The sequence below is a fragment of the Stegastes partitus genome, unplaced genomic scaffold (genome assembly GCF_000690725.1).
Source record: "Stegastes partitus isolate 25-593 unplaced genomic scaffold, Stegastes_partitus-1.0.2 Scaffold818, whole genome shotgun sequence".
In the NCBI taxonomy this organism is placed as follows: domain Eukaryota; kingdom Metazoa; phylum Chordata; class Actinopteri; family Pomacentridae; genus Stegastes; species Stegastes partitus.
In genome coordinates this window covers 139,678-152,587 of record NW_007578549.1, presented here as the reverse complement: position 1 = coordinate 152,587, position 12,910 = coordinate 139,678, and the positions used below count along the sequence as shown (strand labels likewise).

Below are 12,910 nucleotides of genomic sequence, written 5' to 3'. Positions count from 1 at the left end.
AGTCTTAGCAGGAGAGACTACATCCACATAGAAGTTCAGGTAGTCAGTCAGGCAGTGGGTCAGCCCCTCAATGTCCTCGCCATGGGGGGAAAACAGAACATCCCAAGAGGGGGTTTCCATACAGTCTCTCAGGGCCTCCTCCACCTCAGGAGACCACTTCCTGATGGTGCGTGTTGTGACCGGCTGTCTTTTGACCAGAGGGGTGTAATGAGGCTGTTGGAGGACTAGGTTGTGGTCTGACTTCCCAAGTGGGGGGAGGGAGGTGGCTCTGTATGCGTCCCGTACATTAGCATACAGGAGATCGATTGTCCGTTTTTTTCTGGTGGGGCAATTCACAAACTGGTGGAAAGTAGGCAAGGCAGAGTTCAGTGTGGCACTGGCGTGATTAAAGTCCCCAGAGATGATGATGAGTGCCTCTGGATGTTGGGTCTGCAGCCTTGCTGTGACTGTGTGAATCTTCTCACAGGCAGCGGCTGCATCGACACTCGGGGGGATGTAGACACACATCACGATCACGTGACTGAACTCTCGTGGCAAGTAGTATGGCCGCAGGCTAACGGCTAACAGTTCTAAATCCCGTCAACACAGAACCACCTTGACAGAAATGTGACTTGTGTTTCACCAGTGGTTGCTAACGTCCATGATGAGACCCCCACCTCTGCTTTTTCCGCATGCCTTCGTGTCTCTGTCCGCTCTCACTGTAGTGAAGTACAGCACGTCCACGTTAACATACAGTGTTAGTTGGGTTAGCCACGATTCCGAGAGCATGAACAAGCTGCACTCCCGGTAGAAACGCTGGTTGATCAGCACCGACAGCTTGTTCTGCTTGTTCCCATAATTACCGTCGGGATTGATGGTTTGAAACGCCTCCGGTCTGTTAGCCTAGCCTTCAGCCTACCGCCAGCCTTGCTGCCCCGGTAACGCCTTCTCAGCTCAGCTGGGATGTGATGTCGTATTCCAGCCTGGGCCGTCGGCTTTAGAGCCAGTAGCTCCTCTCAAGAAAAAGTGAGGATCATGGCTTCTGCGGGTGATTTAAAGTTACAAGTATCCATAAAATATATAAAGACAAAAAAGAAAGCAGAAAAATATCTAAGAAAAACAAGTAAAAAAAAAGCTTGGTGCTGAGCAACTAGTGCAGCGCCAGTTGGAAAACATGATAATAACATGAAGATCGACATGAAGCTGGTATGAAGACAAAAGTTCAATGCTGCTTCCAGTTGAACTATATGTACGGGAATAGGGACTCAAACACAACATCGCATCTGACAAACTGGATTTCCTAAATTGTAGCGCGTTAATGTACCTATAGCAGCATATCCACACCAATGCAGTGCTATTTCTAGTGTGAAGTCTGCTCACTCCTCACACTACTGTACATTTAACACCAGACCTATCATTAATCCAACCATGTGTCCACATACCGACCAGGCTGACAGCCCTCACCATGACCCAGCCATATGTGTTTCCAAATCCCTGTATGGCCTGTGCTGTCACAGTGGTCATGCCATAGTGATGAAGGTGTTGATGGGGTCTGCCAAGCCCATCTACATGCCTGTCTAAAATTAGCCCTGGTAGTTTCCTGTGCCCTTTAATCCTTGGCTTTCAAGCCACGAAAGGCCAAGCCGCAGACAGGAAGAACAGTCACGAGAGCCCCCCAGGGCATTCAGCATGCCGCACATACCCCCGGCCCTATCTGTCAATCATGATCCTGCCATGACATCACAGCAGCCCATTCTAAGAATAAAAGCTTCCCAGGCTCAGCTGTGGTTAGCTTTTGTTTGATGGACGATATCTGAGCTGCTGAAGAGCCCATTCCCTTCACCCACAGGTTTACAGTTTTAATCCCTGCAGCAGCCACAGAGTCCAGATCTGTCACAGTGTTCCTCAACCATCATCATCACATAAATGTGAGAGCTCCACTGTTGCGGAACCCGTCGGCGTGCTTTAACCTAACAAACATTTGGTGTGATGACATGTACATTGATAACTAAGCCTTTACCTGGGTAATGCATTGCTTCAGATGAATGGATACCTTTAAACAATCATTAATCATGTTGACAGTCTATTAGGATCCTCAAAATAGCATTGCAAGGTTATTAGAGGAACTGCAGAACATAAGAACTTCGTCACATTATCAAAATATTCCTTGGTGCCAGCGATCCTTCCAGTCAGACCAGAATACAGGTGCACCAGTAAATACACTGCTTCTTAAATTGTTTTAAAAATTCTTAAATTCTTAAAGTAAATTCTTAAACTGCTGCTGGTCACTAGCCACAAAAGAAAGTAGAATTTGTTTTATTCACTTAAGTGCAGAGCCTCATAAATGTTACACCAAGAACTTTTTGAGGACTGCTTTTGTATTACAACAATTAGTTAAAATACTGTAATATCTGAGTTTCCTTGAACTAGCAGTATGTTACAACTGGACTGGACTCCCACACCAACCGTTCATTTGGATCAGAAGGAATGTAAAACATGTGAGGGACTGCAAAAGTTTGTGAGTGAACACAACAGTATAGCCCTTCAGTTGTATAATAGTATTGTGCTGTCTTTGAAGTTGATGTGTGTAAGTTGATTAAAAACATAAGTTAAATAAGTCAGTTAAAAAGTAGGATTAAAAAGTTAAAAAGTTGTTTTTTGTAGTTCCCTGAAAATCTGTCAGTGAGCGCTCCGTGAAGAGAGTTCGACTTGTTAACGGCTATTAGTAGCACAACAGAGCTTCATGACATTGCTAAATTGTTTGCACATGCTTTTGCCTGTAAGTAAAAGAGTGCACAAGCATGAAATACACAACATATGTGTTTTAGAGCAGACGTTTCTGTTTCTGTCACTCCGGTCATGATTAGCGCCGTTAGCAGCTAACCCGTGTAGCTAACTTTAGCTAAAGGTTTATTAGCTGTGGTTGAATGCTGTTTGTGTTCATGCTACATGGCAGCTATATGTTTGTTTCATGTTTATGTAGTGTGATTGTGTATTTATTTTATTTTCTCTGTATTTTCAGTTTTACAAGACATTCGAAAGCTACCAAAGAACAGTAAATGCCAAGAAAAGCAAGCCTTGTGTGTTTATTGAACATAGCTTGAGCATGTTGACTGGCTGTCGAGCAGTGCAAAGCTGACGCAGTGTGAGGGCAGCACAAGTATGGTTCAAGGGGTTGCAATGTTTGCTCAACACCTAGTGAAAAAAACATCTATGGGACGGATTGCTTGAATTTGGTATTCATAGTCTCCAGTGGATGATGGTCATAACTGGTCAGATTTGCTGGGTCAGTGAAAAGAACTATAAAATTCTAGTTTAACGCCCCACTAGGGCCTTTTGATGTGGAACAGGCATATGTTCATTCAGTGTTCCCATGACCTTCATTCTACATTTAAAAAGTACAGGATTAGATTAGCCATCGTTAGGGATGTTATCATTCACTGTCTGTACAGTATATCTGTAGTAAACATGTGATAAACTGGTGACTTTTTCCTTCCATTCAGTTCATCCAGCAGACCCCATGACCCTAAAAACTATTCAAGGGGAAGGCAAAAAAAATAATAATAATAATGAATGGTGACACTACTAATTATCAGTGTAACATCCCAGAGAGATTTGCCTTCAGTATTTTTTGCCATGAATGAGTACAATGACTACGACTGTATACTACAAAAGAATAGATATACAGTACTGTTTATATAAACAGAGAGTTTTACAGGTCACTGCTGTTGTTTTCAGTTTTTCGGCCCTTAGACACACAGATTGTTTTAATTCCAATTAATTTTATTTATATAAAACTAAATTATTACATACGTCATCTCAAGGCCCTTTAGGTCATTAATGATGACTATGAATGACTACCCAGCAAATGGAAAATATTACCTGAAATGGAAAGTGGGCAAAGGAGAGAGAGCTGGCACCTCCTGAAATCTAAGAATCTTTTTATAATTCACTTGCGTCAGGACATGAGTGTGCAGGTTCAGTCCTTTGTTACATAGCCAGTGATTCACTCACTTTGTTCAGCTGCACGGCAGATTGTATTTCCAGTCCAAACCTAAAAAAAGACATCGGCATGGAAAAGACAGAGACCCTTTTCAATGCATTGTATCCGGTTATTCCTTATGAATCACATATTATTGATAATTAATGTAATCTATTTGTTTGCTTTGAGTTTTGCAAGATGATTTTGTTGGTGTTGAGCTCCCCACTACTTTTACATGTTGTTTTCTCTCCAGGTACTTCAAACTTTTTATATTATCTATATTCTCATGTGCCACTGACCGCTTTAATTTTATACATTCTTTCATTGCCAGAGGTGATGGTAGACAATGTTTCACTTCCGTTTTGGACTCCCTAGATGCTGAAGTTCTGTGTTGCCTACACATGTGGATAAAATTGTTGGTACCCCTCAGTTAATTAAAGAAAAACCCACAATGGTCACTGAAATAACTTGAATCTGACGAAAGTAATAAAAAATTAAAAATTCTATGAAAATTGATCAATGAAAATCAGACATTGCTTTTGGACCGTGGTTTAACAGAATTATTTTAAAAAATAAACTCGTGAAACAGGCCTGGACAAAAATGATGGTACCTTTAATTTGATATTTTGTTGCACACCCTTTTGAGGTAATCACTGCCATCAAATAATTTCTGTAACTGTCAACGAGACTTCTGCACCTCTCAGCAGGTATTTTGGCCCACTCCTCATGAGCAGACTGCTCCAGTTGTCTCAGGTTTGAAGGGTGCCTTCTCCAGACGGCATGTTTCATCTCCTTCCACAGATGTTCAATAGGATTTAGATCAGGGCTCACAGAAGGCCACTTCAGAATAGTCCAGTGTTTTCCTCTTAGCCATTGTTGGGTGTTTTTAGCTGTGTGTTTTGGGTCATTATCCTGTTGCAAGATCCATGGCCTGCGACTGAAACCAAGCTGTCTGACACTAGGAAGCACATTTCTCTCACCTTGATAGTCTTGAGATTTCACTGTACCCTGCACAGATTTAAGACACCCTGTATCAGATGCAGCAAAGCAGCCTCAGAACATAAGAGAGCCTCTTCCATGTTTCACAGTAGGGACAGTGTTCTTCTCTTGATGCTTCATTTTTGCGTCTGTGAACATAGAGCTGATGTGCGTTGCCAAAAAGTTCCAGTTTTGTCTCGTCTGTCCATAGGGCATTCTCCCAGAAGCTTTGTGGCTTGTCAACTTGCAGTTTGGCAAATTCCAGTCTGGCTTTTTTATGATTTGTTTTCAACAATGGTGTCCTCCTTGGTCATCTCCCATGAAGTCCACTTTGGCTCAAACAACGATCTGATCTGACACTGATGTACCTTGACCTTGGAGTTCACCTTTGATGTCTTTAGAGGTTGTTCTGAGCTTTTGTTACCATTCCTATTATCCGTCTCTTCCATTTGTCATCAATTTTCCTCCTGCGGCCACATCCAGGGAGGTTGGCTACAGTCCCATGGATCTTAAATTTCTGAATAATATGTGCAACTGTAGTCACAGGAACATCAAGCTGCTTGGAGATGGTCTTATAGTCTTTACCTTTAACGTGCTTGTCAATAATTTTCTTTCTAATCTTCTGAGACAACTCTCTCCTTGGCTTCCTCTGGTCCATGTTTAGTGTGGTACACACCATGTCACCAAACAGCACAGTGACTACTTGTAGCCCTATAAATAGGCCGACTGACTGATTACAAGGTGTAGACACCTGTGATGCTAATTAGAGGACACACCTTGATTGAACATGTCCCTATGGTAACATTATTTTCAGTGTTTTCTAGGGGTGCCATCATTTTTGTCCAGGCCTGTTTCATGAGTTTATTTTTTAAAATAAGTCTGTTGAACCATGGTTTCATGGCTTAATTTTCATAGAATTTGTATTTATTATTACTTTTGTCAGATTCAAGTTATTTCTGTGATTGTTGTGGGTTTTTCTTTCATTAACTGAAGGGTACCAACAATTTTGTCCACGTGTGTATATAGTCACTGTAACTGACGATTACCCTTAAAGAACTCTGAACAGTTAATCCCAGGGAAGCTGTTGTTTGTGTAGACTTACACACACACACACACACACACTCTTTTCAGTTTGAGGATTTTGTTCCATGACAAGCACACACAAGCTACACACATCAAGGCCACGGAGGCCTTAGTGAACACAAAGGCTGCATGTGAGTCTGTAAATGAGCATGTGTCTATAACCTTGATGTACACATATCGATGCTTGGCTCGCTCCTTTCCACGCACTCCAGAGAATTAACACACGATGGTCACAGCTGTTGGCGTTAATCAGTGTGCGTTGGGAATGCAGAGGGCGCACATCTCTGCTAAACCGTGACGCGAGTTGCTGCTTGCTTGAGAACACAAAGCTTCTCTCTGTCACCTGCACAATGAGGATCATCTTCTCTCAGGCCTCCAGGTCTTAGCACATACATGCCACTGCTCTCACTATCAAATAATACTACATCTAGTTACTTTCTGATGCTTTGATGGCTGAATGCAGAGGCCCCACCTTCAGGAAGTAACCCAGAGAATGTTTGTATGAACCCAACGCCCTCACTGTAGACCAGCACCTGGAAAAACCAGTTGGGCTGTTTACAGCATGACTATAATCACTTTGCACCTGTTGAGTAGCTTTTTGCAGAGAACAGAGTGTGCACCGTGCTTTGTTACACAAGCATCATGTGACAGGACATGCTAATTCTGAACTGGAAAGTAAAGTGGGAGATATGTCAAGTGCTGTAGTTAATGAAAAGCAAGAGCTCTGTGAACAGCCTTGTGATTCACGGCGACTGTTTTTGTTGTCGTGACTCGGCCTGCTGGTTAACACTCAACTGTACTGCGGGTGAGGAGATGCTTACATAAATGTGTTACTGTAGACGCAGACAAAACACAGATATGTGTCAATGGAAAAACAGGCAGAAGAACCAGAAGTGTAGACAAAATAGCAATTTATTAATAACTTATATTTTCTTTACATTCGTAAGAGAGGAGTGTGGAGGGGGTGGGCAGAGGTCGCCAAGATGGCTTCCTCTGAAAAGAGGCCTTCTCTATGGAGGGGGCAACACAACCCTCCAAAGTTCTGGATTCTATTTTCTCTCATCTTGACAAATAAAAACTGCATTTCACAGAGTTTTCCCTGAAGAGGCAAGGCGAGCCAAGCTCCCTGCTTTGTCCACATGTCAGAGTTTTAACCCTTGTGCACAGATCAGAATTACTCACATTAACATTCAGAGATCCAGACAACACAAAGTTGGCCAATATGTCTACTTAAGCTATCTTTAGCGTGATGCCAAATTAATAACTACGAAGAAAATTGCTCAGGGTTTGGTTGGCTGTTTGTGAGAAAATAAAAATCTCTGGGATGCTGTAAAAATACAAAAAAAAAAAAACATGAATTTCTCTGAAGGTTAATGCGCAATACAAACCTTCTGAGCACAAAAGTAAGGCAAACAACCACGATGACTTTGATTTTGAGAGGGCAGGTGCAAAAACAAGGCTGGTCGGCTGAATTCACACATAAAGCAATTATCGAATATATTACACATGTATACATTTTTGCACAATTCTTGGAAAGCCTACTTTATTTTTGGCATAATCAACTTAAACATACTGATCAATATGCAGTTTGTTTGCTTACATAAAGTAGAATATGAAACAAAGAGAATCTTCAGTACCCACTTGTTCCAAAGGGTATATACTAGAGCAAGGCTTTTACTGTCTTTTATATTAAGATATATATACAATGTTGTGTTTGAAAAGACTCCACAAATGTAAAATCGAGTCCAGTATATATTGTGCCTTCTAAGCCAGGGCGCTTCAACCCCACGCAGGCAAGTCTTCACAGAAGATGAAGGTGACAATACACCCTGAAGTCTCGGGGTAACAGTGCTAGACCCCAAAACAAACATACAAAAGGGCTTCATTTTTCTGTCCAGTTTGAACAATCATGTTTCTTTGGCACACCAGCCGAGGAACTTTGAAGCATTACATACAGCTGTCCAATAAATCCCTTTCCTCAGACAAAATGACAAAAAGAGAGAAAGGACTTAGGAGTCCACCAGTGTAAAATGATTGTAGAAAGTATCTGCGCTCTTTAAACGACTCTCTTTCTCTTTTCTGTCTGTCTCTCTGACTGTCTCTCCTCATTTAGTCAACAGCAGCTGTGTCTTGGCCAGACAGCTTTGGCCCTCCAGTAACCACGCTCAGCAGCTGGTGCCTCAAACCAGCTGTATCAATAACATTGCACAGCAGATGACGGAAAAAAGAGAAACTTTTGCAGCTTTTCCAACAGGAGGCCCATGAAACCTCTAGCAAGGAGAGTGTTGGTGACAGCAGACCTCACGTGGACTCCAGGGGGTCCAGCTGGAAGACGTTGTGGTTGGTCGGGGTGGTAAAGTAGAGCTGCTGGCTTGGTGGTGCCATGCGGTTGTCACACGGACTCTTCAAGCCGAGTGTGCGCTCAAAGTCCAGAAGCTGACCCATGAAGTTAAAATTGGGCGAGATGTTGGACTTTTTCATCTTGACGATGTCGTACGCATCGTTCATGGACAGGTTGAGTTTCTGCATCAGGTAGGCCACCGTCACCGTTACAGAGCGGCTGATGCCAGCCAGGCAGTGGACCAGGACGCCACATTTTTGGCCTCGAGCTTCATCTGGTAGAAAGAAAAAGGGGTGGAAATGTTTTTCACCTCTCCTAGAAGTACACAAAAACTTTATATTTTTTTATCATGCCAGATCTGAAGTAGATTTTTTTGATGGCTACACAGTTGGTTTGACCTATTGACATTCATTCTACATAGACATTAAAATGAGAAAAAGATCAATTCTTCACATCTTAAAAGTTTACAGTGTTGGTGTTTTTTTCTTCTGTTCAGCAACTGATGGACATGTTTTGTGTGTGTGTGTGTGTGTGTGTGTGTGTGTGTGTGTGTGTGTGTGGGTGTGTATTGACGCAGGTCCTGTGAGGGAGGGCAGTGTTTTTATCCTGCCTATCTCTCAGTTGTGTCAGTCAACAAACAGGGGTTGCGACAGTGTACCACATAAACAGAGTCGACACTCTTTCGTTGTTTTGGTCTGGAGTAGCCCGCTGGGAAATTGACTATTACGGTCTATTAAACCATTCTTCCGCTCGCCGGAGTTACTCTGACAATGGTGCCATTTGGGCGTGTAAACGTAGGAGTCATGAGGGCACCCTGTCAAGGCAAACAGGATGTCAACGGGGCCTGTAAATGGCTCCTTTTGTAATGTGGAGGGAGGAAGAGGAGGGGGGTCAATGCCATGTCCTAGATTACTTTCAATGCCACTTCCTTCCTGTTGCACTCGAATTACCTCCCTCCCCTCGCTAACTCTCCCTGTTCTCTTGTTTCAACATCGCCCTTTGTGCTGCAATTACACAAGCCCTGGGACAAGCAATGTCTTCCACTGAAGTCAAATCATTTGTACACAGTGCATTTTAGCCTGCGCGCCATTAGAGGCCGACTTGTGCTCCTGTGCCTCAACACAATGGCCTTAATCTGCCCATTCTGTGTGTCCCTGCCTGATTGACTGATAAGACCACGGCCAGGGACACCTCATCTAAGCTCAATTGCACAATGAGGAACCTAAGAACTTCCTGGCAGTGATAAGACATATCACATTAATAAGATTATGCCTTCGGCTATCTGCTTCTGCCCCTACACTTTGCCTGCATATATTCTAAACAATCACATAAGGTCTTCAAGTGAAGAGTCAGGATGGTGTTCAGATGACTAGAACAATCATTAACTGACAGGCAGATGTGAGAATTTGCTGCTTTTCTCAATTTTGTGTCACTGTGAACAGCAAATGTGTGCTGGTGGTCGGAGAAAAACACAATTTTCTGCCATATTGCAAATAAACTACTCAGCAATTATTTCAGTTTAAATATGCAGTTCAGTCAATAAGCAAAATAATCCTAGATTTAAATGAGCATGTAAACAAATTTCCCCCTATGGGATCAATAAAGGTTTAATCTATCTATCTGTCTATCTATCTATATATCTATCTATCTATCTATCTATTTATCTATCTATCTATCTATCTATCTATCTATCTAACAGCCCAACTTCACAGACGCCTGGGGTTGACAGTTTGCAGCAAGCAGCTTGTTTCAGCTCTGCAGCATTACTTACCAATGAAGCTGATAGCCTCGGGGAAGAACTGAGACAGATTCTGGCTCCAGTGATCCGAGATGGGGATCTGCTTGTACTTAAACTCTCCCGCGTTCTCGAAGAGGTTGGGCAGGTTGGGAGTCACGTTGAGGATATACTTGATGCCGTACTCCTCCAGCACATCCAGGTTGGTGGAGTCCTTGGCGCAGCCAAGGTAGAGGTGAGGCAGGATCTCCACCGGGAAGGAAGGCTGTGGGTTGGACAGCGGGCTGCCGTCCGAGTCTGTGGCGCTGCTCGGGTCCCGGTCAATGTCTGACTCGATGTCCGAGGAGTCGGAGCTGATCCGCAGCCCGCCGAGGCCCAGAACCTGGGCGGTAGGAGAGCTGCTGTTGGAGGAGCCGTCCAGGTTGGTTTCGCACAGAGCTGGATGCTCTGTCTGGAATTTACTGAAGCCACCTGGAAATCAAGACACAGCTGCAGTGAATATAAAGTGGCTACATTCTAATCTTTTCCTGCAGCCTACAACGTATTATTTATTTTCCTGAACATGGCTGCAAAAGGAACCACTACGCTTTGTTTACATTTTGACAGAACAAAGTAAACAACATATTCATGAAACTGTCTATTTATTTTCTGTAAACATGTGTATGCCAAGTAAGAATAAAATAAGAATGCACACTAAATGAGCAGCACCTCCTTCATCTTTGCGCAAAAACGGTGTGAATGAACGGCAGCGGTCGCGGGCCCGAAAATGTGAATGAACTGCACTCACCCTCCAGATAATAGGCCTTGTAGCCTTCGTCTTTCATCTTCCTCAGAAGTAAACCCAACACGGAGCCTCCGTCCACATTCTCGTTCCACTCCCGGCTGTACTCATCGTACAGCACGATGGTGTCGGTCTTGCACCGCCGCACGAACCTCTCCCGGTCCTCTCCGTCGGAGAGCAGTGAGCGCATGGGTAGGTTGCCCTTCTTCAGCCGCCGGAGCATGAGGCTCGGGATGGCCACGTTGATAGCGGTCTCGACATGCGACGACTCGTAGAGCTCCTGGGCCCGGCAGTCCATCACAAGCAGGCCGTCCCTGCGGGTCTCCAGCTGCTCCCGGAGCCAGCCCACCGTCTTGCTGATCGCCATTACCGAGTCGAGCTGGACGACGGGCTTGAGCTTGTCAAGCATTTATAAGCAGGAGTAAGAAATGTTTGGGAAAAGCGGGGAGCTTCTTGGCTGCAAGGGCAAGCACTGAAAATCAGTCTGAGATTCGGTCAGTGCGTTCCGCTGTTCAGAGGGCCCTCAGCAACACAGCTGTGGCTTAAAAAAAAAAAAAAAAAAGTCAAAATACAAAATTAGGCGCATAAATGCGTAAATTCTCACTCCAAATGTCCTTAAATGTCTCGTGCGCTTTAGGACCAAAAGGATCAATAAGAACTCGGATCCCCTTCACAGATTTCCCGACTGCGGGTTGCCTACACTGGCGCTCATTCATGCATCTGGTTGGAGAGCCCGAGTTATTTATCAATGAGTCACACCGGCCCGCCGACGAGGCTGACGCTTCCTCTGGTCTTATATAACTCCACGGCTCCAAGCGCAACTCTTCCTCCACCTTTATCTGTCTTTTCGGAGATCCAGAGGGTAGAGGTGGAAAGGTGAGGAGGCTCTGTGGACGTGAATCAGGCAGGTTATGTCCGTGTGTTTGTGCCTGCGGATGCAGCCTGTCTCTCCTTCAGTCTGCGCTGTGAATCGACGTTCTGCAGGCTCTGGCTTTCGATGCGCTCTCTGCGGTGCCAGGCTGCTGAATGGCTGCAAACAGGAGGCGTTTCATTGGATACGTAAGTCGGCCGACCAATCAGAGGAGCCCCAGAGGCGGTCGCCTTGGAAACGGGGGCCGGATGGAGCGGCCCGTGTTGATGAATTGTTAATGAGTTTGTCATTCAGAAAAACGGAGAGGAATTTCCGCTCCGGATCAAGTGAGTGCAAACAAACATAAGAACTGCAGGGAGAAAGAAGGAAGGGAGGGAGGGAGAGTGGCCTTAACTCAGACTCAGAGAGACAAGAGTAGCAAATAAGAGTGCTATGATGATTAGGCTGTAATAACGCAGGTCTATAATAAAGTGCATCATATTTTTCAGTTTGTCCGAACTTTTACAAGTTAAAGTTTAAACTTTTTTGCAACACTAAGTGCGCTCTAATATGTCATAGCGCACTATAGGAAATTATTACTACATGACAACACCGCATTAAAATGGTTAATGATCAGTGGATATAGTTTCAATAATCTTTTGAATCAACAGTTAAAATCCAATTTAACACTTACAGCAGTTATCAATATAAAAAGGAAAGCGCCATGTTGTGCAGGCTTATTTCTCTCTGGCAAGGCAACACACGAGGGAAGATGACATTTTTAATTGCATATATTATAAATCTTCAGCTGTGGTTCTAATGAGATAACTTTCCTTCCTTGGCCTGCAAATGCACCTCTGATAGAGAAACTCATCTTTCTCTTGCGTCCATCCAAGGTCAGCCGAACAGCAGCTGGTGAGAGATCAGCCCTTTGTTGAGAGACAACGTCAGCTTTAGCCAGAGTCTGTCGCTCAGTTGGATCTTCACGTGTTTCCATAACTGTCTATTGATGTGTATTACAAAAAAGCTCGTTTTACACATTTCTGCGGTTTTATGCACCAGAATTAGAAAATGCATTAAGAAAAAAAATCATAATTATCAATAGGATTCTAAGGATTATTATTATTGTTATTATTACTATTATTATTATTATTATTATTATTGTTGTTGTTGTTGTTGTT

At 43.6% G+C, this 12,910-nt stretch overlaps 1 protein-coding gene across 1 annotated transcript; it reads right to left on the bottom strand.

Moving 5' to 3' along the window:
- Nucleotides 1–6,916: 6,916 nt before the first annotated feature.
- On the bottom strand, nucleotides 6,917–11,915 carry dusp6 (dual specificity phosphatase 6). The gene is made up of 3 exons (XM_008292567.1): nucleotides 10,886–11,915; nucleotides 10,135–10,569; nucleotides 6,917–8,637 (listed from the first exon to the last, which is right to left on the bottom strand). Exons 1-3 carry the CDS (start codon nucleotides 11,286–11,288, stop codon nucleotides 8,324–8,326), a joined length of 1,152 nt encoding a protein of 383 aa, XP_008290789.1. The 5' UTR covers nucleotides 11,289–11,915; the 3' UTR covers nucleotides 6,917–8,323.
- Nucleotides 11,916–12,910: the final 995 nt, after the last annotated feature.

Bases quoted from the DNA above. Each gene is read 5' to 3' on its own strand.
- dusp6 (XM_008292567.1), bottom strand. From the start codon at position 11,288: ATGCTTGACAAGCTCAAGCCCGTCGTCCAGCTCGACTCGGTAATGGCG. The intron at 10,570-10,885 runs GTGAGTGCAGTT...CTTGATTTCCAG, and splicing joins CAAGGCCTATTATCTGGAGG to GTGGCTTCAGTAAATTCCAG. The intron at 8,638-10,134 runs GTAAGTAATGCT...TCTTTCTACCAG, and splicing joins CGAGGCTATCAGCTTCATTG to ATGAAGCTCGAGGCCAAAAA.